This window comes from Equus caballus, chromosome 4 (genome assembly GCF_041296265.1).
Source record: "Equus caballus isolate H_3958 breed thoroughbred chromosome 4, TB-T2T, whole genome shotgun sequence".
Classification (NCBI taxonomy): Eukaryota; Metazoa; Chordata; class Mammalia; order Perissodactyla; family Equidae; genus Equus; species Equus caballus.
In genome coordinates this window covers 86,591,560-86,618,769 of record NC_091687.1, presented here as the reverse complement: position 1 = coordinate 86,618,769, position 27,210 = coordinate 86,591,560, and the positions used below count along the sequence as shown (strand labels likewise).

The 27,210-nt window shown below is 39.0% G+C and overlaps 1 protein-coding gene across 6 annotated transcripts in view; it reads left to right on the top strand.

The window, feature by feature from the left end:
* The window catches only part of GRM8 (glutamate metabotropic receptor 8), a 710,606-nt gene that overhangs the window by 130,380 nt on the left and 553,016 nt on the right, over positions 1–27,210 (top strand). For all 6 annotated transcript variants that reach the window (XM_023639611.2, XM_023639609.2, XM_023639610.2 and 3 more), the window contains exon 3: positions 3,772–3,988. In XM_023639611.2, the coding sequence (XP_023495379.1) occupies positions 3,772–3,988 (217 nt within the window). The remainder of the gene's footprint in view (positions 1–3,771; positions 3,989–27,210) is intronic.

Genomic DNA, 27,210 nt, shown 5'->3' with positions numbered 1-27,210 from the left:
GGTATAGTGCTATAGAATTCACTATAGAATGCTTCCCTATCCCCTCCTACGCACACACACATGCACACACCACACTCACACATGCACAGAATTCCTTCCAAAGTGAAGGTCAGGCTGTTGAATCTCTTTCATTAGAACATAGAAATGGACATGGTCTTGATCTTTGGGAAAGTTTTATCTAGTAAGGGATAGATCTCACTGAGTCATCCATTGTCTCTCTGCCAGGTCCTCTAGAAGCAAGCAATAATGGTGAAAAAGGCCAAGGTTTGGAATGTGGTTTGAGGTTTGGGGGGGTGTCCTTGCTGAGTAGTCATGTATTACCAAGGCACAAAGCCTAGTCAAAGGAATAGTCTGCCAAGATAGGGCCAGTGTATCTGGCAGAGTAAGCAAAGGGGCAGGAAGGAGGCAAGTCAGACTGGCTTTCATGATCCCACAATTTTAAGAAGCAAGTTAACATGGTCCCACTAGGAGAACAGGACCAGGAAGAATTTGGGGTTAAATCATTGTTATAGCCAATATAAATAGATACAGGTTACACAGAGGCTAAATAGATTCTACAGCACCCTGGAGAGCTCCAAGCAAATTGTTCTACTTCTGTTCCCTAGGTAACTGAAGCTTTTATATCTTAGGAAGTTCAGTGTCACTTCATTGGCCACCAATATGGAATAGGACTCTCTAGACCTAAGAAAGACTGTCTAGATTTTGAGAGCTTTTCAAAGATGTCAAGAGGAGAGTCAAAATCTCCATGTGGAAAACACTAACTCAAAAAGATATGTGCACCCCCATGTTCAATGCAGCATTATTTACAATAACCAAAATATGGAAGCAACTTAAGTATCCATGGATGGATAAATAGATGAAGAAAATGTGGTGTGTGTGACAATGTGGTGTGTCTGTTTGTCTGTGTCTATTTATATGTATGTATGTACACATGTACATATACAGAGGTCAAAATGAAATATTGTACGGCCATATAATGTAATGAAATATTACTAAGCTGTAAAAAGAAGGAAATCTTGCCATTTGTGACAACATGGATGGAACTTGAGGGCATTATGCTAAATGAAATAAGTCAGACAGAGAAAGACAAAATTGATATGATCTCACTTATATGTGGAATCTAAAAAAAAAAAAAAACCCACAGAACAAACATACAAACAAAAAACCAAGTTCAGGGATACAGAGAACAGACTGGTGGTTTACCAGAGGCATGGGGATTGGGTCGGTGAAATGGGAGGAGGGGTTAAATGTACAGACTCCCAGCTATAAAATAAATAAGTCATGGGGGTGTAATGTATAGCATGGGGACTATAGTTGATACTACTGTGTGGTATGTTTGAAAGTTGCCAGGAGGGTAGATCTTGAAAGTTTTCATTACAAGAAAAGAAATTTTGTAATAGTGATGGATGTTGACTGGACTTACTGTGATCACTTTGCAATATATATGGATATTGAATCATTGTATTGTACACCCGGAACTAATGTAATATTGTATGTCAATTATATCTAAATTAAAAAAATTGGCAGCTGCCCAAACAATCCCCCCAAGCAAAATTATCCAATTCTATTTTCAACTAAAATTGGTGAGGAGAGATATCACAAATAAAGTGTTAAAATTAAAAAAAACATAAAATATCTATGTGTATTGGGAATCAGTTGGCCAGAGGGTAGTGGGCCATGGTTAGATTCCAGGGTTTACAGCCCTGAGTGGGAAGGTGGAACTGCAACCTTTTTGACGTTAGAGCAGTGACATTAGCTGTAGGATCTGATGGAGAGCAAAGTTAATTGTTTTACGTACGAGTCAAATCTGCATCTTCAATCAAGCAACCTGAGTTAGGGCATCTTGGAGTCATTTTGACTTCTGAACGTTCACTCACATTGTAGCGTGGCAGCAGAGGAGTGCTGAGATACATAGCTGCATAGGTCACCTTCCCAAATTGCCCTTCTTTCATAGTTTCTTTGGGTGATCACATGCCTCTGTGGCTTGAACTACTGCCTCCATTATGTCCTCACCGTTCTTTATCTCCAGTCCTGAAGACTCTCTTACACTCCAGATCCCCCAATATTATTGCCCTCTTTTTAGTTGCTTTCATTCATCTTGCAGGAACCTCAAAAGAAGCAAATCAAAAGTTAAATTCCTTGTTTTTGTCTGTGCAGTCTTCTCTTGATCTTCTATCTGGGTAAACAGCAAACATTGTCTACCCAGTTACCAGAGCCAGAGAACTGAGAGTCATTCCACATTTCTCCTCATCACCTACAGCATTCCCTATCTTTTAGATACTTACAAGTTCTACACCCTTTCTTTTTCCTCCTGCCACTACCTTAGTTCATATTTTCTGACTTAGATTTCTATAGTGGTTTTCTGACTGGTTGTTCTGCATCTAGTATGGCTTCCCTTTAATTTAATGTATCTCTAAGCATCGTGTGGGTCCACCTGCATCAGATTCTTCTGGAGGGCATATTAAAATGCAGATTACCAGACCTCTAGACATACTGAGGCAGAATCTTCGGGAATAGTGCTACCTATATGCTCACTGAAATTTGAGGGTCGCTGTTCTTCCCACTGCTGCCAATGTGATCTTTCTAAAACAAAAATCCAATTATACCACTCCCTTGGTTACAATCATTTGGTTCTTCCCCATGCCCTTTGTGATAAACTCCACAGTCCTAGTCATACCTGACTAGCCCTTCATCATCTCTCTAGCTCTGCGGTCTTATTTCCTGTCATTCCTCCCTTGGTATCCTGCATTCCTGCCATGTGAAACGCTGCAATTCCTGGATCTACCGGGCCCTTTCTTGACTCTATACCTTTGGACGTGCAGTTTCTTGAGGCTGAAATGTTGTTTCCTGCCTTGTATGCTAGATTTCCTGCATCTTCTGTGTTCCCGTCTAGCCTGTATGTCCCTCTGCTGCACTTCTTTAGCATCCTTCTGTTCTTCTTTCTTGGCACTTTTCACTGCTAGAGTAAGAGGATAGACAAGTGAATATTATATTTGAAAAAATTTTTAGGAGGAGATTTGTGGCATGTAGTTAATTTGTAACTCAGTTTGAATTTATTTAGGAGAAACAACATAGGATTCCTAGTTTTGACAGTCTTCTGGCAATTCACCATGTTTATCTTAGAAAATCGTCTCTTTTCTTAAAGAAATTACAGTATGGATTCCTGTTTTGTGACTTTTTTTGGGGGGGCTGGCTAGAAAGATGTTTTTATTAGAAAATATGTGGTTGACTATTCCTAAATCTTCTTGTGGTACTCAATGATTATATCTAGACTTGAAAAACTATATATTTAAAATAATTTACCAAAAATAAAACCTTAAGATTGAAATAGTATTGTGTAAAAAAACTCACATTGAATTGTCTGTCATTGTGTAGCCTTTATGTCCTAAAGCCAAAGACAATTTCAGAGGTGACCTTTTCTGATGTCTGTAAATGTGATACCTTCATTTCTGTACCAGAAGTAATCATGTACAGAATAAAAAAGCAACAACAACAAAAAGCACCAACGTTTTGCTGTGGCTTCAGAAACAATGGAATCTGAAGCAAAACTAAATTCTTTATTGCTGTTTAGAAATGTGCTTTGAAAGAAGGTCAGCCCACAGACCATTATAAAATACTTTCTAATTAAATTGGTGGCCATATAACCACATTTTGGCTTCGGGCTGCTACGTCTAGGTTTCTGGTGTAGCTTTGGCTGTTTAGTGTCTTGTGACAGTTCATCACTCGACAAGATTCCTCATGGGTTGAAATGACGTGCCATTTGTTTTACAGATACCTCAAATCAGCTATGCATCCACAGCCCCAGAGCTAAGTGATAACACCAGGTATGACTTCTTCTCTCGGGTGGTCCCGCCTGACTCCTACCAAGCTCAAGCCATGGTGGACATTGTGACAGCACTGGGGTGGAATTATGTGTCGACACTGGCTTCTGAGGGCAACTATGGAGAGAGTGGTGTGGAGGCCTTCACTCAGCTCTCAAGGGAGATTGGTAAGCGTCTATTTATCCGATGATTGTATTTGGAGGCGACAGGTTGCAGAAGTCTGAGCATCTCCAAGCGCCCTCTGATCTGTATGGAATAATTAGAGCTCCTATAGATGCATGACCTAGGCTGTCCACTCTAGGGGAAGCTGGGTTTGTTATAAATGATTTTGTTGTTCATGGTCTATCAAGGTGACACTTTGGTGCTAATTTAGGAAATAGAGCTCCTGACTCAGGCAAACATTTTTAAAAATTGTCTGTTTTGACGAGGGAGTTTGCTGGCACATTGGAGCCACTGTAAATTTGAATAAATGACATACTATTTGATTGTTCTAGATGAAAGTTTACATTAGCAAGTCATTAAATTTTAAAAAAAGGCTGTGGAATTTAACATCCAACACTAGAGGGATTAAGACTGGTAATCATCTTAAAATAATACTGAAGTAGCCCCCAAGCTATACTTAAGTGATATTCTTATTGTCATATGTGACTTTTTGCATTTTCATTCTTACCTTAAACCCTGAAGCTAACAGTGGGATGAAGGGCAAGATGTAAAAAGTTGGTTAGAACAAAGTGCTCGTGAGCTCCATCCCAGGCGTTTTTCAGGGTGCTTGTCCAAATCTCCGTAGGCATTTGACACGTGTATGTTTAGTCATGAAGTTGTAAATCCATCCCACTTCTTGGGAAAAATAGAGCCAAACAAAAAACAACTTAGAGCACAAATCTTATTGCTGATTAGTCAACGGTATACCTTTGTGGATGAAAGGAGACATCTTACTGTTAACTTAACAAATATTATTATTCTCATTAAAAATTACTGAATAAAATTTACATTTTTTTCTATAAGAGTAATAACAACATTTTATGGAAAAATTAAAGTGCCCATTGGCTATTTTTGAGTAATTTTGAACTTGAAGGAAGAAATCATCTTGATAATTTATTGCCTTTCTTGGAGGCTTCCACTCAGGAAAAGATCATGGGAGTGATTTGCGCTTATCCGTAATTAGCAAGGACAAAGAGTCTAAAATTATTGGGATAAGATTTTCTCTTCAATGACTTGTGGATGCCTGGGATCTGTTCTTCCACACATAATAGGGCATGGAAATTTATTATACACGTTACTTATTATGTTTAACGTTTGTTCTGGTGCTGTGCTCTTGCAGAAAATGTAGAAAAGGCCTGCTCCTGTTGGACAGATGGGGTTAATTGATTTAATTGGCCAGCTATTCACACCTGTTGTAAGTGTCCATAATGCCATAATCTTTGCTCTTTGGAATTCTAAATGATATCATTATTGCTATATAAATAATTCAAAACATTCAATTAAATTTTAAATGATGACAAATTGTGTTATCTTCTTGGATAAGAATGCCAAGTTTATTCTTAGAGGAAATGCCCACTCAAATGAAAACAATAGCCTTTGGAAGCAGGGTTAATGCATTGTTTAAGCAGCTGATGTCAGTTCTCACCAGAGTGATAATTCAACAAGAGAAGGAAACTGAGTATGTATCAAAATGATAAGTTTTCTACAGTGTCCTGTACATTCTTCAACTACAGGACACATTTTGTGTGTATGGAACAGATTATTATGAAAAATTCAATACAGGACATAATTTGCCAATTGCTGCAGAATCTGATAAAATACACTTCTAAAAGTTAAGTGAGATCGCAGTTTTATTCTTTTGACTAAAATAAGAAGTACTTAGTTTTTACTTTTTTAGGGAGCATTGCTATACTTTGATAATACCATCACAGAAAAGCATTCAGATGGTGTCGTTCGTTATTCCTGTTTCTATCTTAGTCATTGGTATGGGAGAAAATAATTTTAGTGCATTTTGTATGCTCCTGATTAGAGTAACACATTTCTTCTGTGTTGATCCTTTCAGTATTCTGTGACTTGATTGGCTGTCCATTCTATTTCCGTTCTCACTTATCTGGGGGAACAGAGGAGGGATGGCTTGTCAATTAATATGCAGAATGCTGAAAAGGCCAAATTAGTACCACACTAGAGTATGCCATGGAATATATTAAATATCAAAATCATCCCTCATTTTAATGACAAAGATTTTATCTAGAACAAAAATAGCTGAAAATTAAACCTTTTACATGACAATGATATTAATGGGAATGGCGGTGGTAGCAACTTAACCCATTCTGAAATGATCTGATGACTCTAATGAAAATTCATTAGTTCTGTAACATTTGCTCCTCTTGCTACAACAGTGATGACATCTCTGTCACCGTATTAGTAGTGTGTTTTTAGAAATCTTAGTATCTTGACTTAGAAGGAGATGTATAAATTCATTTTCTGAAGTGTCTGCCTATTAATAAAGTTATATATTTTCCCACTCTTGTAAATTTTCCTGTACTCTGTTCTGAATTTCTCTCTTTAGCAACGTTGATTGCTAAGAAATTTCAGTGTAAAGTGAGGCTTCCTGTGTTTTATCTCTGAGTAATTCAAACAGATCATAATGGAATGATAGTGAAATGATAAATTGCTTGTGCAGTTTGATTAGAACGTTTTTCATTTTAACAAAATCTGAGACTTGGGGAAGTGTCCTTCGTGAGTCTTGGAGAATGAAGTTTATGAGTGAGTGATGATCATAAACATAGACGTCAGTCATGGCTCTTCTCCAGTGAAGATCCTTCTGAGGGAGAGAGGAACAGGAGTTATTTGATAAAATAATGACAAATAGCTCCTCTATATCCTAGCTGTTATGTTATCAGCTCAAGGCATCCTTGGCTATAGGATTTTTATTGGAGAAGGCACAAAACATATTTGAGTTCAGCAAATAGCACAATTTGGAGAATAATTTGTGAAGTAAGGAATGGGAGACAAAATTGGAAGGCTTGACATGGACATGTAGTTGAGTATTTCACCTCATATCCTTCATTTGCTGGACAATAGAGGAAGCTGCTGAGGAGAAAGCGATCTATCAAGATGTGTACTTAAAATTGTACTAATGAGAAGCATAAGAGGGGGATACCAGTGGAGAGGCCATTGCAGTATCAGTCTTGGCCTGATATAGGGCAGTGATAATAGAAATGGAAGAGGGAATAGACTTGAGAGATGTTTGTGAGCTGGGGGCTATGGAACTTAGCAACTGATTGGAAGTATAGCTTGAAGGTAAGAAAAAATCAAAGTTGAACTTGAAATTCTGAACCTGGGCAATTGGGAGAATGCAAGTGCCAGGAATAGAAAAGAGACAGTAAAATGGAAAGGTTGGTTTGGAATGGGAAGTATGGTTTGGTTAGAAACACAATAAACTGTAGGTGCCAATACATATCTTTATGGAGAAGAGCAGCAAAGAACATTTGTCTAGAGCCAAGGCAGGAACTGAGATGTAGATCTGAAGCTCATTCTCACAATATTGATAATTGAAGTGGGAAAGGTAGTTGCTGAGGTGGAACATATAGAGTGAGAATTGAAGGGGGCTGAGGATAAACTCTTAGGGAGAAGCTATATATAAAGTTATAGGATAAGAAGTATAGGTGAGACTGTGGAGAAAAGGGAACTCTTGTACGCTATTGGTAGGAGTGTAAATTGGTACAGTCATTATGGAAATTAATATGGAGATGCCTCAAGCATTAAAAATAGTGCCATCATATGATTCAGCAATTGTACTTCTGGGTATATATCCAAAGAAAATGAGATCAGTGTCTTGAAGAGATAGCTGTACTTTCATGTTCATTGCAGCATTATTCCCAATAGCCAAGATATGGAAACAACCTAAGTGTCCGTTAATGGATGAATGGATAAAGAAAATACATATACAATGGAATATTATTCAGCCTTAAAAAAGGAAATCTAGCTATTTATGACAACATGGATGAACCTGGAGACATTAAGCTAAGTGAAATAAGTCAGACACAGAAAGACAGACACAGCATGATCTCACTTATATGTGGAATCTAATAAATTTGAACTCATAAAAGCAGAGAGTAGAATAGTGATTGCACAGGGAGAGGGGTAAGAGAAATGGAGAAATATTGGCCAAATGGTACAAACTTTTAGTAACACAGGATGAATAAGTTGTGGAAAGCTAATGTACAGAATGGTTTCTATAGTTAATAATACTGTACTGTATGCCTGAAATTTGCTAAGAGAGCTATCTTAAGTGATCTCACCACACACACACAAATAGTAACTATGTGAGGTGATGGATATGTTAATTAGCTTGATTGTGGTAATCATTCCACATGCATACACATAGAAAAACATCATGATGTATGCCTTAAATATGTACAATTTTTATTTGTCAGTTATACCTCAGTAAAGTTGGGAAAAAATAAAATTAGTATAAATTAAAAGAAAAAAGTATAGCCTAGACTTAACAATGGAAAGCCAAGAGTATGGCAGAGAGTTCTCTTTTCTTGATGGATTTGCGGCTGTGGGAGAACTCTCAGTCTCCTTTGAAGAAGATTTCCATGATGGGAGATGGTAGGAGTTCTTGAGGAAACATTCAGGGGTATTGAGCAGATTTTCATAAGAAAACAGGAACTCTTTTTTTTTTTGAGGAAGATTAGCCCTGAGCTAACATCTGTCACCAATCCACCTCTTTTTTTTTTTTTTTTTTTTTGCTGACGAGGACTGGTCTTGAGCTAACATCCATGCCCATCTTCCTCTACTTTATATGTGGGATGCCTGCCACAGCATGGATTGACAAGTGGTGCATAGGTCTGCACCTGGGATCCGAACCGGCGAACCCTGGGCCGCCGAAGTGGAACGTGCGAACTTAACCATTGTGCCACTGGGCCGGCCCAGGAAAACAGGAACTTTTGTCAGATGGCATGACTGAATGTTTGTGGTAAAGTGGCAGAGACTCAAAGGAGTGACGTTGAGAGGGGGTGTCCTAGTTCCCTAAGGCTGCCATAACAAAATACCACAAACTGGGTGACTTAAAACAACAGAAATTTATTATCTAAGTTCTGGAGGCTAGAAATCTGAAATCAGTGTCAGCAGGGTCATGCTGCTGCTGAAATCTGTAGGAGAGACTCCGTGTCTCTTGTAGCTTCTGGTGTTTGCTAGTAATCTTTGGTGTTCATTGGCTTGTAGAGGCATCACTCCCATCTCTGCCTCCATCATCACATCGCCATCTTCTCCCTTCTTGTGTCTGTCGCTGTGTCATCTCTTCTTATAAGGATACCAGTCATATTGGCTTAAAGGCCCATCCTACTCCAGTAGGGCCTCATCTTAATTAGTTACATCTGTGATGAGCCTATTTCCATATAAGGTCACATTCTGAGGTATTTGGGTTAGGATTTCAACATATCTTGTTAGGAGACACAACTTAATACCCATAACAGGGGGTAACAGTGAAGAAGGGTGTACTTAGGGAAATACCTTCCAGTGACAGGGATGGGAGGTAGACTAGGAGGACAACCGCTTAGCAATAAAGATGCGAGGGGTGCTGAGTAGATAGAATTTGGTTAATGGAGAAGCCCATAATATAACCAGTTCAGAAGTTCCTTTTGGAGTGTTACAGACTTCTCCTCTCCCAGTCCTGACTAAGTGAGTAGATGGGGTGATCTAATAGATAATTCAAGGCATCCAGACTGTGGTAGGTGGTGGCATCCTAGTGTGTCTGGCTTTCCCAGGATTCTAGATAGTCAAGAGCTTCCCAGTAGGATCACAGTGAGCACTCCCTGTACAGCGGTGTACTGGCTGTTCAACCTCCCTGCTTTGTGTATTTCTAAGATGCTGCTTTTTTCAATGACACTTGGAAAATTATGGACATCCACAGAGTCCTTTCTGGCCTAATTTATTTTTACTTTCCCCTTTGGTCTCTTCTGGCTTGAGGGAAGGGATAGCTTAGTTGTTCTTGGTTGGTAAGACTTATCCGTCACCCATGTTACACACCCTCAGTTGTAAGGAACATAGTCCTCTATTTCTGTCTTGTTTCAATTATTTGGTATGATGTTTTCATTGATATTGTAATAAAGAGGTCGATAACATGTGCTCATGCTTTTCCATCATAAGCTCTCGGGCTTGTAGCTTGTGACTCAATAAATGGCTTCCTTAAGTCTTTAGACAGGTTCTTTCACTTCTTTGTCTTCCCTTATTACATTATTTTTAAAGAGAAGACAGGATAATAAATGTTAATGCTACCACTATCATTATAAGGGGCAAGGAAACTAAAGCTTTATCTTTGAAGATAAAAAGAATTTGTGAACGCATTATATCTTTTCGTCGTGGATTTGCACAGTGTGGCAACACAGCTCCTTTAATCAATCCTCATGTTTATGAACGGCTTATTGAAGATGACAGGCCTTCGAGTCGTCATCGCACACATTACAGGGGGCAGAATAGACCTGATTCTGTCAAATCTTCTACCATACGTGACTTTTTCTTTCTAATCTGCAAATGCTGGAAGCTTCTGACTATTGTCTGACGTGTGTTCAGAATCTTAAAATCTCAGAGTTGGAAGGGACCACAGAGGTTGTTGGATTGGCAGAAACTGTTTGAAATGTTAATGCAATAAACCAATTTAATTTATTCATTTTTTTGTATATAAAATGACTGACACTTGCCAAAACATTTGATAGCGATTTATTTTTGGCGAGAGTCAAACAATAAAGTAGGGGAAATTTCATTCCTAGTATACAATTGAAAATTGCCCATGGATCATATTTTTAAACTATTTCAGTACAGTTTTAAAAGAAAGCATTTTTTTCCTATTGGGTTATAAACAAGGACCAAGTTTCTATTAACTGAAATGGATTCACTTCAAGATTAAAACAAAGTATTTTCAATGACAGAAAGAAAAGAATACATAAAGAGCAGCTTTTTCCTTTAGATGTTCATTGCTTTGGAAAAATGACTTCCAGCAGGCAAAAATCAATTTAACAGAAGTATTAATGTTGTAAAATACTATGAATGAAAGGAAACATTTTAATTCAATTGAAATTTTTACTTTATATTTCTACAGCTGAGTTCTATTGATAACACCACATTTCAAGTTGCAAATCGTATTTAATTAATATTAACACCAGGTAATTGGCAAGAATATCTTCAAAGGAGGGCTGAGGAAATTGCAAATTGGAATTGCAGGTGCAGCGATCCTGCAGAAGCTTCATAGGCATCCAAAGAAAGTGTATATGATTTTAACAATTCCTGCAGAACCTGATCAAATACGGCATCATTTCAAAGCTGTTCTTCACCCCGGCCTTTCTTAATATTTAGGGCTTATGAACTGTTAAGTAACAACAGCGGCTGTTAATGTGAACTAGCAAATGGCATTCAATATGTGCTTTCAAACGTATGATTCTAACGCTGTAATTAAGTGTTTAGTAAACAATAGAGTTCAGTGGAACCCACTGTGGAGTCAAGAACTTATTTAAATCCCTCTTCTTCAGTTATGAGTCTTTGAGGATTAATTTCCTTGTCTACAAGATGGGAGCCTCTGCTCAGTGATCATCACATGATATACTACCTGTGAATGTTTTTCATAAACTCTAAAGTGCTATTTGGTATCAAGTATTACTAGTGAAAGGAATGAGAATAATATGAATTTTTTTCCCAATGTGTGGCAAAGCTGTATATTATTATGAGGGTGGTAGCTGTATTGCCTGGTGTGTAGGATAAATGGCCAGAGAGGGCTGTGTTTGATTCATTAATTATCTTCAAATTTAGTCATATTCTGCCTGAAAGATGAGAAGAGGATGTTGAGTGCCTCCTGAACACCTACCCTCTCTGTTCTCCTCACTATTCTCCATGACCACTGTGGTAGGTACTCCATCCTAAGTCTTATTCTTGTCACCCCTGGCTGTCAAATACTGCTTATTGTGTCACCTGACAGTTGTCTTTGCTTGGGTCTGATGGTTCAGTTGCTACTTAAAACAGTTGAGATATCAGGCCAAGTTTGGGGTATGTTGCCTTGTCCTTAGTGATATGCTCCTATGAGTCCCTGAGCTTAACCCTGTGGCACCACTTGCCACTCTCATTGTAATACTAATTTCTCTGTATACCTTTTCCACCAGAATTTGTTTTTCTCAGCAGAAGGAGCCCCCAACACCCAGCAGAGTGTCTGGAACATAATCCGTGCTTCATGAATTTCTGTTCAATGGCCATTGTCACCAGATCTGTGAGCCTAGAGGTCAGGCTTGCTCAGGCTCTGGGAACTGAAAGGAAGAGATGTTTCCAACAATGGCTTATGCATTTTCTTTTCTAATGTGTAACCTATATGGGAACCTTCAGGAGCTTCCATACTGTTAATCCAATTAGAATTCAATTTTTTTTTTTTTTTTTTTTTTTTACTGACAAATACAAAATTCTATCGTCTGTTGGTTCAGCCCACCCCTAATCTCTCAGGCCAAACAGCACTGAGGAGTGGTAAGGGCTTCTGACCGGCTGGGTTTAAGTTGTAGATCTGTCATATCCTAGCTATGGGACCATGGATAACTTACTTAATCTTATTGTGCCTCAATTTCCTCATTTATAGAATGGGGATAATGATTGTACAAGAATTGAATGAAATCATACATAAGATTGTGTCGCTCATAGCAAGTGCTCAGTAACTGTCAACATGTATCATGTTAGGAGCCCATCCTCATCAATGGGTGTCCCAGGAGTGGTCTTATTGCCCTGAGCCTGTATCCAGTTTGCTCAATGAGTAAAAGGCAGAGTGAAGCCTAAGTAAGTGCTCAGTTAAAAGCATCCAGTACTTATCATTCTTGAAATTTGCTTTGTACCTCCTAGCAGTGACCAATCCTATTATTTGTTTTTCTTAGCATGACTAATATACTACCTAGAATAGTGTTGGCACATAGTTAAATGCATGAATTAGTTAAATACCAGTCAGAGTTGGCTTACCAAATCTGCTTGCTCCTCTTCCTTTGTAAACCTTCTAAATATTAATCAATTCATCCAGCATTTATTGTGCACCCATCATGTATCAGGTTGTACTTGTCCTAGGCTCTCAGGATACAGAGATGTATTGTGGCATCTGCTTCCTAGCTTGTCACTATGTATCAGAGGATGCAGAGATGCAAAGAAACAATTACAAATGGATGTGATCATTGCCTTAATGGAGGCATCATTTAGAGGCATTGCCTAAGAACACAGTGCCCAAGAGAGGGTATCCTGCAGCTCATGTAACAAAAAGACCTGGCATAAGGCAGTGGAGGGTGGCACTTTCTGGACTCCAAGCTCAAGATCAAAGGGCACACACCATGTGATGTGAGTAAAATTAATTAAGATAATTTCAACAGAAACATTGTTTCCTGAGAAAAAGTGGCAGCATAAAAAAATTGAATATAGAATATGATGCCGACTTTGTAATGTGTGTATTTGTGAAATGTTTCATATGTGTAAAATATATATGTTTTTTGACAATTCTTTTTTCTTGATCTATTGATGATTACTTAGAAGTACCCACTTATAGACAGTGTATGACTTGCCCTACAGCGTAAGCTCCTGTTCTACCTGATTGCTCCCACCTGGCATCATCATGCCCTTGGCAGCAGTTTCACTTTTGTTCAGTTCCCGAGTCTGAGCCAGGGCCAATAGTTTGTTCTCAACCTCAGCTCCCAAGTTTTCAAGGTTTGGAATGGTTTTGCCATGATGGATCCGGTAACTGGTGGTCCTGGGGCAAGCTCTGAGCCCCTCTCCAGGTCACTGCAAACCTACCGTGTTGCCCCACCCTTGAGTCACACTCTGGATCCCTGGGAATGGGGCTCTGTCCCAGACTTTGGCCTCTGAGGTTTGGACCATGACACACTGCCTATTTCTTGTCAACTCTTTCACCTGATTGGGTGGAAGTATCTCGTCCTCTGCCTGTACTCTCACACAGCTGCTTAGGTCTGACTATGTGTGAAGCCACTGAAGAAAGCTCTGTCTATGTATTGAGCCTGTAGTATGTGCTGGGGTCCTGACCCTGGCTAGCTTGTTGTCTTTATGTTTCTCATGTTCCTTTAGTGTCCTATCCCTAGAATAAAGGAGTTTAGACTTGGGTGATGGTTTGATTTTCTCTCTCAGAGATTCCCATGCAAATGCTTAGAAAGAGCCAGGATCTGTCATTTCAACAGTGTGGTCCCTGTTTTGAGTTATTTTTTTCTGCTACCTAACTCTTATTGTCAACTGTATAAGTTTTCTAGGGCTGCTGTAACAAAGTACAACAAACTGGATGGCTTAAGCAACATAAATTTATTGTCTCATGGTTCTGGGGCTAGAAGTCTGAGATCAAGGTATCAGCAGGGTTAGTTCCTTCTGAGGGCTGTTCCAGGCTTCTCCCCTAGCTTCTAGTCATTTGCTATCAATCTTTGGTGTTCTTTAACATACATATATCCATAGAAGCATCATCCTGATCTATGCCTTCATCTTCACATGGCATTTTCCCTGTGTATGTGTGTGTGTCCAAATCTTCCCTTTTTATAAGGACATCAGTCATATTGGATTAGGAGCTCACCCTAATCCAATATGACCTCATATTGGATGACTTCATATGAGATGAGTATGACCTCATCTTAACTTAATTAATCAGATCTGTAATGACGCTTACTTAATTACATCTGGAATGAAAATAAGATCACATTCTGAAGTACTTGGAGTTACGACTTAAACATATGGATTTTAGGGGTACACAGTTCAATCCATAACATCAGCCAGAGCTGCTGGATTGAACCCTGACTTATGGAGTTCTGTCTGAACTGAACCCATGTTTGTCCTGCTCCTTTGGGTGGATTTGGACCTCAGTCTACCCAGTTTCTCCTGAGGGATAAGCTTCTGTAACGAGGTTAGCCAGCACTGTTTCCCCGTGTCCTTGCCAGCTGGTCAATGCATGCCTCACAACTGAGTGCCCGAATCATGACGAGAGTGTGCTTTTCCTCCTGTGCTTATCCCCAAAGAAATCACATTCTTTTATTTCCCCTTCCAAAGTCGTTTCCTTGTTAAAGCCATTCTGTTTGGAAACTCCAGCACTAGATGAGAGCTTTAAGGTGCAATCTGTACTTTACTGTGTTGATAGAACATAATATAAAAACACCCTTCTGCAGAAATGAAGTAACATCAGAATACGTTTATGTCATTTTTGTGGGCCCTGTAAGAGTTGGCCTGAGAATTAGGTGTGTTTTCCCAGTTTACTTCATAACTTATCAGCTAAGCAATAATTATAGTTTCCTTGAAAATAAATTGCTCAAGAAGAGTACAATCAGAATGCTGCAAGGTGAATGGTTTATTGAAATAGGTGCCAATTATTTCAAGGGTTATGTCTGTTGGCAAAACTGTGCCACACAGTCTTTAATCCCTAACATCTGCTTGTTTGACAGATACTAGGCTTCTTTCTTTGCTCCTTTCAATGTTACCTGACCAGAGCCGTTTCATGATTCATTGGGGGCCCCATAAGGGGAAGGCAGGAGAAAGCAGAGAAAATGAAACTCAACTCAGCACATTTTGTTTCTTGTTAACAGCTCTGGGAAGAGATTTGGTCGGGAAGGGAATTCTAAGTAATGATTTAAACATACCTCCTGGCAGTTGTAGCAGTGAGAAAAAAAAAAAACCTGTTGTAGCAGCTCAGATACACTTCCCAGGCAGTGGTACTCAGGGCCATGTGACTCTGGGGCCACATTTGCATCATGCGTCATGGCTGGCAGACACATAATGGACTATTAAGGGAACGAGGGATGTGCAGAGTACATTGCCAGCCTTTGTGTTTGATATCATGGAGGGCAACCACTGTGTTCCTCTTCAAAATCATGCTTGATGTTATTGCCAGGGGAATCCTGTGCTAGATGGAACTATTCACGGGAGCCGATGTGACATTCCATTCAACAGATATTTGAGTACCTACTATGTACTGGGGCCCTATTGTAAGAGGTTAGAGATATGGTGTTGGATGAGTCAGATCTGATTACTGCCCTTGTAGGATTTCCAGTAAAGCTCACTGTCTTTATATTTCTCACGTCCTTTTAGTCGCCTATCTCCAGGCTGCAGGAATTCAACCTAAGCCCAAAGTATGAAATGCCTTGGACTGAGAATCCATGAAAATGCTGAGAGAGGGCCCGGACCTGTCACATCAACAACTTGATCCCTTGTGTGTTTTGGAGATACTGGAGTTCATTTGAGGTGTCCGTGGCATGCTAGGGGGAAGGGACACGTATTTGAAGGAAAAAGTACATGTATGTGTATGCTTGTGTGGGCACACGCAGGGAGGGATAGACCTGGACAGAGGAAGCTTACGAGGTGCAGACGTTTGGGAGCAACAACAGAGGCAGGTGGTGTGAAGAACTCCATTTTGCCGTGCAGAACATAGATCAAAAGATTATGATTCTGGGCAAGAATCTGAATTTTCTTCCGTGTGGCAAGAGATTCACTCATGCCACCTCTAAGCCTGGAATTCCTCCCTTCCCCCATGTTTGTCTGGGTAACGTTTTCTTGGCTGTCCGTTCTCAGATTATTTCCAGGAATCCTTCTCTAATCTCCATTTCCTCTTCTTCCTGGAGAAACCTAAGTTGGGCTTCTCTTCTGTGCGTTCTCTCAAATAAAAACAAATCCAGATTTAGATAAGGAAAGACTTATTCAGAAGAAAGACTATTGCAATAGAGAGAACACTCTGATCTTGGAAATCCACAAGCATTGCAAAATCAAAGAGAAAAAGGCTTTTGCTTTATATGGTAGGGAGGGGTAGGCAAAAGCTTAATAGAAACTTTAAAAGGGAAGTTTGGGCAAGCAGAGGGGGAATGACCAGTAGGGTCTGACAAGAAAGTGGTCTATGGTCAGCTGATTCCCTGGGGTGACTAAAAAGGGGACAAGTTCCATCTTTCAGTGCTTACTCAAATTTGGGGGCAGACAGGGTTCAGGGGCACGTAGGAAGGAGAGAAGTCTCACTAAAACTCTATCAAAGCAAAGTAGAGGGTGATAGGTGGGCAACTGCAAACACTTGGTCAGTTTCAATGGTACCATGCCGGTATATTACCACTTTGTGTTTTATTTTATTTTTATTTTTTAAAATTATTTCATTGAGGTCATATTGGTTTATAACATTGTATAATTTCAGATGTGCATTATTATATATCAGTTTCTGTATAGACTGCATCGTGTTCACCACCAACAGTCTAGTTTTTATCCATCACCATACATATGTGCCCCTTTATCCCTTTCACCCACCCCTAATCCCCTTCTCCTCTGGTAACTACTAAAGCTGTTCTCTTTATCCGTGTGTTTGTTTATCTTCCACATATGAGTGAAGTCATATGGTATTTGTCTTTCTAGTCTGCCTTATTTCAGTTAACATGATACCCTCAAGGTCCATCCATGTTTTTGCAAATGGGATGATTTTGTCTTTTTTACAGTTGAGTAGTATTCCATTGTATACATATACCACGTCTTCTTTATCCATTCATCAGTTGTTGGGCACTTGGGCTGCTTCCATGTCTTGGCTATTGTGAATAATGCTGCAATGAACATAAGGGTGCATAGATCTATTTGTATTGTGGATTTTGTGTTCTTTGGATAAATACTCAGTAATGGCATAGCTGGATTGTATGGTGTTTCTATTTTTAACTTTTTGAGAAATCTCTGTTTTCCATAGTGGCTGCATCAGTTTGCATTCCCACCAGCAGTGTATGAAAGTTCTCTTTTCTCTACATCCTCTCCAACATTTGTTATTTCTTGTCTTGTTAATTATCGCCATTCTGACAGGTGTAAGGTGATATCTCATTGTAGTTTTGACTTGAGTTTCCCTAATAATTAGTGATGTGGAACATCTTTTTATGTACCTGTTGGCCATCTGTGTATCTTCTTTGAAAAAATGTCTGTTCAATATTCTCTGTCCATATTTTGATCAGGTTGTTTGCTTTTTTGTTGTTGAGTTGTATGAGTTCTTTGTATATTTTGAAAATTAACCCTTTGTCAGATATATCCTTTGCAAATATTTTCTCCCAGTTCGTGGGTAGTCTTTTTGTTTTCTTGATGGTTTCCTTTGCCTTGCAGAAGCTTTTTAATTTGATTTAGTCCCATTTGTTTATTTTTTCTTTTGTTTCCCTTGCCTGAGTAAACATGGTATTCGAAAAGATGCTGCTAAGAATGATGTCAAAGAGTGTACTGCCTATGTTTTCTTCTAGGAGTTTTATGGTTTCACGTCTTAAATTCAGGTCTTTAATCCATTTTGAGTTAGTTTTTGTATATAGTGTAAGATAGTGGTCTACTTTCATTCTTTTGTATGTGTCTGTCTGGTTTTCCCAGCACCATTTATTGAAAAGACTTTCCTTTCTCCATTGTATGTTCTTGGATCCTTTGTCAAAGATTAGCTGTCCATAGATGTGTGGTTTTATTTCTGGGCTTTCAATTCTGTTCCAGTGGTCTGTGTGTCTGTTTTTGTGCCAATACCATGGTGTTTTGATTAATATAGCTTTGTAGCATATTTTGAAGTCAGGGATTGTGATGCCTCTGGCTTTGTTCTTTTTTCTCAGGATTACTTTTGCTATTTGGGGTCTTTTGTTATTCCATATAAATTTTAGGATTCTTTGTTCTATTTCTGTGAAGAATGGCATTGGGATTCTGTTTGGGATTGCATTGAATCTGTAGATTGCTTTCAGTAATATGTAAATTTTAACTTTTTGTTAAATGTTTATTCTTCCAATCCATGAGCATGGACTATCTTTCCATTTCTTTATGTCATCTTCAATTTCTTTCAATAATGTCTTATAGTTTTCAGTATATAGGTCTTTCACTTCCTTGGTTAAGTTTATTCCTAGATATTTTATTCCTTTTGTTGTGATTGTAAATGGAATTGTATTCTTGAATTCTCTGTCTTCTAGTTCATTATTAGTGTAGAAAAATGAAAATGGGTGCTGGCCCAGTGGTGCAGCAGTTAAGTTCATGCACTCTCCTTTGGTGGCCCAGGGTTTACAGGTTCGGGTCCTGGGCATCGAGCTATGCACTGCTTATCAGGCCATGCTGTGGCAGGTGTCCCACATATAAAATAGAGAAAAATGGGCACAGATGTTAGCTTAGAGCCAATCTTCCTCAGCAAAAAGAGGAGGCTTGGTGGCAGATGTTAGCTCAGGGCTAATCTTCCTAAAAAAAATACAAACCCTGATTTTTGTAGGTTGATTTTGTACCCTGCAACTTTGCTGTAGTTGTTAATTATTTCTAATAATTTTGTGGTGGATTCTTTAGGGTTTTCTATATGTAGAATCATGTCATCCACAAACAATGAGAATTTTACTTCTTCCTTTCCAGTTTGGATTCCTTTTATCTCTTTTTCTTTCCTAATTGCTCTGGCCAAAACCTCCAGTAGTGTGTTGAATAGGAATGGTGAGAGTGGGCACCCTTGTCTTGTTCCTGTTCTCAGAGGGATGACTTTCAGTTTTTCGTCATTAAGTATGATGTTAGCTGTGGGTTTGTCATATACAGTCTTTACTATGTTAAGGTACTTTCTTTCTAAACCCATTTTTTGACAGTTTTTATCATAAATGGATGTTGGATCTTGTCAAAGTCTTTCCTCCATTAATTGAGATGATCATGTGATTTTTATTCTTCATTTTTTTAATGAGGTGTATCACATTGATTGATTGGCAGATGTTGAACCACCCCTGTGTCCCTAGTATAAATCCCACTTGATCATGGTGTATAATCATTTTAAGGTATGACTGTATTCGATTTGTCAATATTTTGTTGAGGATTTTCACATCTATGTTCATCAGCAATATTGACCTATAATTTTCCTTCTTTGTTTTGTCCTTGTCTGGTTTTAGTATCAGGGTAATACTAGCCTCATAGAATGAGTTAGGAAGTGTTCTGTCGTCTTCAATTTTTTGGAATAGTTTGAGAAGGATAGATATTAACTCTACTTTGAATGTTTGGTAGAATTCTCCTGAGAAGGCATTTGGTCCTGGACTTTTGGTTTGGGGGTAGGGGCGTGTTTTTGATTACTGTTTTAATCTCTTTACCTGTGATTGGTCTATTCAGATTCTCTATTTTTCTGAATTCGATTTTGGGAGGTTGTATGAGTCTAAGAAGTTATTCATTTCTTCTAGGTTATACAATTTGTTGGCATATAGTTTTTCACAGTATTCTCTTATAATCCTTTGTATTTCTGTTATCCATTGTAATTTCTTCTCTTTCATTTTTAATTTTATTTATTTGAAACTTCTCTCTTTTTTTTCTGTGAGTCTGGCTAAGGGTTTGTTAATTTTGTTTGTCTTCTCAAAGAACCAGCTCTTAGTTTCATTGATCCTTTCTATTTTTTTTGTACTGTCTATTTCATTTATTTCTGCTCTAATTTTTATTACTTCCCTCTTTCTGCTGACTTTGGGCTTTGTTTGTCCTTTTTTTTCTAGTTGTGTTAGGTGTAGCTTAAGATTACTTGTTTGAGATTTTTCTTGTTTGTTGAGATAGGCCTATATTGCTATAAATTTCTCTCCTAGTACTCCTTTTGCTGCATCCCATAAGAGTTGATATGTTGTGTTTGCATTTTTATTTGTCTCCAGGTACTTTTTGATTTCTCCTTTGAGTTTTTCATTGAGCCAACTGTTGTTCAGTAGCATGTCATTTAGTCTCCACATATTTGTGACTTGCCCTGCCTTTTTCTTGTAGTTTATTTCTAGTTTCATAGCATTGTGGTCAGACAAGATGCTTGATATGATTTCAATCTTCTTAAATTTATTGAGGCTTGCCTTATTTCCCAACATATGGTCTATCTTTGAGAATGTTCCATGTGCACTTGAGAAGAATGCATATTCTGCTGTTTTTGGATGGAATGTTCTATATATATCTATTAAGTCCATCTAGGCTAGTATTTCATTTAAGGCCACTGTTTGCTTGTTGACTTTCTGTCTGGATGATCTATCCATTGATGTAAGTGGGGTGTTGAGGTCCCTTACTACTATTGTGTTGCTATCAATTTCTCCCTTTGGGTCTGTTAATAGTTGCTTTATGCACGTTGATGCTCCTGTGTTAGGTGCATATATATTCACAAATGTTATGTCCTCTTGGTGGAATGTCCCTTTTATCATTATATACTGCCCCTCTTTATTTCTCATTGTCTTTTTTATCTTGAAGTCTGCTTTATCTGATATAAGTATGGGAATGCCTGTTTTCTTTTGCTTGCCATTTTCTTGGAGTATAGTCTTCCATTCCCTCGCTCTGAGCCTATGTTTTTCTTTAGAGTTGAGATGTATTTCCTGGAGGCAGCATATTGTTGGGTCTTGATTTTTAATCCATCCATCCACTCTGTCTTTTGATTGGAGAATTCAATCCATTTACATTTAGAGTGATTATTGATATATAAAGGGTTAATACTGCCATTTTATCTGTTGTTTTCTTCTTGTTCTATATTCCTGTTATTTCTTTTCCCTTGTATTTCTGACTGCCATTTCAGTTTGGTGGTTTTCTGTGATGGTTTTCTTGGGTTTTTCTCTTTATTTGTGATTTGTGGCTCTGCTCTGATTTTTTGCTTAGTGGTTATCATGAGGTTTGTATAAAAGATTTCATAGATGAGATAGTCCATTTTCTGATAGCTTCTTATCTCCAGTAGCCTAAGAAGGTTTCATCCCTTTCCTGATCCCCTTCTGAGTTATTCTTGTCTCAAATTGTTTTTTTTTTTTTTGAGTTTGTGACTAAATTGAATTGTTTATATTTATTTTTTATGCTTTCTTTCCTTTTGTCTTTTATGTTATAATTAAGTGTTTGCTAACCTGTTCTGATAGCTGCAATTTTCTGATTTTGCCTATTTATCTCTGTGCCCAAAGCTTTGTAGACCTTTGTCTTTTCATTTCAAGTATGAGAGCTTCCTTTGTCATTTCTTATAAGAGAAGTCAAGTGGTGATGAACACCTCTGCTTTTGATTATCTGGGAAAGCTTTTATTTCTCCATTATATCTGAAGGATAGTTTACTGGATAGAGTATTCTTGGCTGAAAGTTTTTGTTTTTTAGTGTTTTGAATATATCACTCCATTCTCTCCTAGCCTGTAAGATTTCTGCTGAAAAATCCACTGCAAGCCTGATAGGGGTTCCTTTGTAGGTTATTTTCTTCTGCCTTGCTGTCTTTAATATTTTTTCTTTGTCATTTACTTTTGCCAGTTTTAATAGTATATTGCTTAAGAGAATGTCTTTTTCATTGATGTAATCAAGAGTTCTATTGACTTAATGTATTTGTGAGTCCAGTTTCTTCCCCAGGTTTGGAAAGTTCTCAGCTGTTATTTCTTTGAAGAAGCTCTCCTCTGCTCCCTTCTCCCTTTCTTCTCCCTCTGGAATAGCTATAATCCTTACTTGCTTTTCCTAATTTTCAAAGAATTTATTCATTTTTAAAACATCTTAGTTCTCTCTTTTCCTCCATCGGAAGCATTTCTATATTTCTATCCTCTACATCACTAATTCTGTCCTCCATAATATCAGCTCTATATTTTATGGATTCTACATTATTTTTATCTCAATCATTGCATTCTTCATATCCAGAATTTCTGTTTGATTTGTCTTTAAGAGTTTCAATCTCTTTGGTGAAATATTTCTTCTGCTCATTAATTTTGTTCCTGAGCTCATTGAACTGTCTTTCTGAGTTTTCTTGTAACTCATTGAGTTTCTTTATGACAACTATTTTGAATTCTCTGTCATTTAGATTACAAATTTCTGTGACATCAGCAATGGTTTCTGGAGACCTGTCATTTTCATTCTTCTCTGAATTGTTTCTGTAGTTCTTCATGGTGTTTGATGAATCTATTCTTTGTCAGTGCATTTGTGGTAGTATCAGGTCGCAGATTCCACCTGCCACCACTGAAATGGGACAGGAGCTGTTTCTGATCCTGCCTTGTCTGTTGGAAGTTGTGCAGATAGGGCTGTCCTCCATTTACGCACTGGCTGCATCCTCTTGGCATGTCACAGACACTCATACAGGCAGGGCCTCTGTGCTCTGCTGGCAGGTTGCTTTCCTGTGGGTGGGATTGCTGTGATTGGCAGGGGACCTGCTGAGCTGCTGTGCTAGGAAGGAGAGGAGGGGCACTTTCTTTTTATGTGGTCTCTGTGCTGTTCCTAGGAAGTTCAGCTGAGCTGCTGTGCTTGGTAGCCTGGGCTCCTTTGTGCGGGCTGTGCTGCCTCTGCCAGACCACTCCAAAAGTGTTTGTGTGCAGGTCAGGCTTCCCCTATCTCCTTTTATAGTCATTCCAGCTGCTATGTGAGAACCGGTGACCTGGATTATTGCTGCCTGGGAGAGGGGGGGGAGTATCACCTAGTTCTGCTGTGCACTGGGGATCAAGTCCACCCACCTTCAGATGTATGGCACTGTGGATCTCTGAGGCATCCTATTGTGCTGCATAGGGAATCCTCTGTTGGTTAATGAATGTCCATTTAGTTGTAACTTAGAGGGGAGAGACAAAGGAAACAACTCACTCTGTCATGATGCTGATGTCACTGTTTACCACTTTGTATTTTAATTACTTCTCTCTATTTCTTCAGAGGTGGAGAGCATACCTTAATTATTTTTGTGATATTGTGATTTATAAGGAACATATATTTGATTATTCAGATGGCCAAAATATGTTTCTCCTATATATTTGGTCTTAGTCCATAGTTCCTGGCTCACAGCTCTTAAAACCCTTGGAATTTCCTAAGTGATGAGAGCAATAAAGGTATCTTTTGTTATGTTAATAAGGTGACTTTGGAAAGCACCTAAGGATGGGGGCTGGTTCCCAGTGGAGCCAACTAGATGATTAGAGGGTTTGAATTTCAATCCCATCCCCCAGCCTCCAGGGATGGGAGACAGGTTGAAGGTTGAATCAATCATTAATGGGTAATGAATTAATCAGTCATGCCTATGTAGTGAAGCCTCCATGAACCCCAAAAGGACAGAGTTTGGAGAGCTTCTGGGTTGGTGAACATGTGGAGATTCAAGGAGAGTGTCACCCCTGGAGGGGGTGTGGAAGCTCTGTGCCCCTTACCACACCTTGTATCTCTTCCATCTGGCATTTCCTAAGTTATATTATTTTATAATTAACTGGTGATCTAGTAAGTAAAATGTTTCTCTGAGTTCTGTGAACTGTCCCAACAAATTAATCAAACCCAAGGAGGGGGTCATGGGAACCCCCAATATACAGTCAGTTGGTCAGAAGCACAGGTCATAATCTGGGTTTGCAATTGACATCTGAAGTGTTGGCAGAGGCGAGGGGAGGTCTGGTAGGACTGAGCCCTCAACTTCTGGAGTGCGATGCTATCTTTGGGTAGATACTATCAGAATTGAGTTGAATTGTAGGACACCAAGCTGGTGTTCCAAGAATTGCTTATTGGTGTGGGGAATCCTCCACCCCTTGGAATTGGTACCATAACCTATTCAATCTTTGTATAGTACTATGGTTGTAAGATCTAGAAGATGCTCTAAAAATTCTTGTTGAATTAGTGAATAAATGAACACATGACAAGTGAGTAAATTCTAGCAGCAGGACATCAGGAAGCAAGTAGTTTTGAAAAGGAAGTAGGTAGAAGGACAGACTAGTGGTCCACATAAAAGTGTTCTATCAAATGGGGTGGGACCCTGCCCAGGGACAGGATTCAGTGTCACAGCATATTTGCTGCTGGCACTTGAGAGACATGGGGTTGGGGGTGTGGCCGGATCTGCAACAGGAAGTTACATGGGAAAGAGGGAGAACCATGAAACCAGAGTTCTGAGCCAGGTTTAAATTGGGAAACAGAAATAGTAGCTTAAGTAGATGACAGCAAGTTTGATGCCCAGATTGCTAAACTTGATTCTGAGAACCAGAACCAGATGGCGGATCTACATTTCTGATGGGACAAAGCTGAGTGAAGGGCCAGAGCTCTGCTAGGTCTGACAAATAGGGTGGATGCAAAATCAGAAAATAGGTAAGTATGCTGAATGTGTATTACTCCTCTTTCAACTGGCTTTGAGTGTTCCACATATATAAGCATGTGATGTCCTAAAGGTATAGGGCTTCTGATATTTAGACTTATGACTCCAGGCTCTGGGGAGCTTGTTTATTCATGATTCATGCAACAAATGATTGGAGCCCATATGAAGTTCCAAGAACTGTGCCAGTTGCTGGGAATTCACGGATCTGGTCTCTGGCCTCAGGGACTTAGATTCTAGTGAGGACATTGATTTAAAAAGAAATAAGTAAGCCAGCTAATAATTATAAATTCAAACTAATAATTATAAATTATGTCTTATTAAGAAAGAAACAAATGCATGTTTATGGTTTATTTGAGAGAGATCTGGGAAGCCAGAGTGGCTAGAATCCAGAAAGGGAGAGGGTGGCAGCTCATGAGATGAAAAGCAAGTCAAAGGCATGACTGACTAGTTTCGTAGGCCATGACAGGAAGTGTGGATTTTATTCTCAAACAATGGAAAGCCTTTGAAGGCATTTGATTTGGAGAGTGGCATGGTATGATTGAGATTTTGAAGGGATCATGTGCAGAAACCAGATTGTAGGGGCAAGATGGAAGCAGAAGATGAGTTAGAAATTTAGTGCAGGCAAGGCTTGTGGTTGGCTTGGACCACAGTGGAAGTAAAGGCCAGGTGGTGTCTGAGTTGGTCTAGGCAATAGGAGAATCAAAGCTCCAGGCCTGGGAGGATTGGGTGACTTGACACTACAAAGATCTAAGCCATTGAAACAAAACTCCTTTAAGACATGTTGGCCAACAGCAAGTATGTCCTGCAGCCCTTAGCCTGGGATGAGTATAGCCCAAACAACAATGCAGCTCCCCTAAAAGGATGATTCAGGGGCGGGAAATCGAGTGAATTATTTTCTGGAAAATTTCATTCCAACTAATACTTCAGTGAAAAAGACCTAAAAAGGTAAGTGTCCCCCAGGTTGTTGTTACTTTTTTTGAACAAAATCAATTTAGAGATCTTTATTGCTATTTTTCCTGGATTCTAGAAAGACCTGAAATTTAGAGTGTTCTTGTTAGTAGTTCTAAACATTTTCCTGTTAACTCATGTTTCTGGTTGTTTTTTTACTCTCTTGTGTTACTGATTCATTTTAACACTCATTAATCATTATACAATTTCCTGAACATTTTTGTAATGTTTGGAAACATATGTATTTGCTCTCATAATACAATGGTGATTCTGCAAACACTTCTGGGTCCACATAGTCAAGGGTCATAGAAATAGGTAATTTTTTTTTTTTTTTTTTGCAGGGAAAGATTCACCCTGAGCTAACATCTGTTGGCAATCTTACTCTTTTTTTCCCCCTCCCCAAAGCCCCCAGTGCATGGTTGTATATCCTAGCCATAAGTCCTTCTGGTTCTTCTATGTGAGCTGCTGCCACAGCTTGGCAACTGACAGATGGGTGGTGTGGTTCTGTGACCGGGAAGTGAACCCAGGCTGCTGAAGCCGTGAGAGTGCTGAACTTTAACCACTACACCGTCAGGGCTGGCCCAGAAATGGGTGATTTGACACTTTGGTCTCTAAAAATTAGGTTTCATACATCTTTCATCTAAAGTATGTAAAGTTATAATTTGATCTAACTCCTTTCGATTTGTAAATTCCAACATGCACCATGTTCTATTACAGATAAATATTTGCTCACCAAAGTCTCAGTAAAGCTTCAATGGAAGGTGAGGGCTTTCTTGGGTGTCTCTCTCTCTCTCAGTCTTATTGTCCCCAAATCCAAGATTCTCCTTAGATAACTCACTGAAAGAAACAATATTTATTAGTGCTTACTTTACATGTACCATCTAATTGAGTTTTCACTATGCCATGAAGCATCTATTATCACTATTTTAAAGATGGGAAAACCAAGGCTCAAAAACAGTATGTACCAGACCAAGATAATAACCTAAATAGTAAGTGGCAGCATGGGATACAAACCCAGGGTTCTCTGACTCCAAAGTTCATGTTCTTCTTACTACCTCTTGCAATTTCTTTTTTGAGGTTTCAGACTTTGGTTTCTGTAATCACGTTTCCCATCCTTGCCTTGCCAAGCTGCAGGGAGGGCATAGACACAATGCTCTTGACATAGCCTGATTTCTTGCCTTTCCTTCCCTCTCCTTTCCCTCTCTATGGTCTGTGCCACACCTTATGACGTGAACATTTTCTAATGTGCCTGTGTGGACCCTCTTCCATCTTCTGGAAATGCTGCGTGCCCAGTGTCTGCCTGGTGCTATTTTTATTCTTTTAGATCCAGCATTAATGATACCTCCTTAGTGAAGCCTTCCTGGATTCCCTTGAGTGGTGTTAGTTGAGCTCTTTTCTGTGATTGCAGCACTTAGTACACACCTGTAGTGAAGAAAGCATTTATTTCCTGGTTTCAGTCAGGACTCAGACTTAAGCCAACGAGGGAATTTG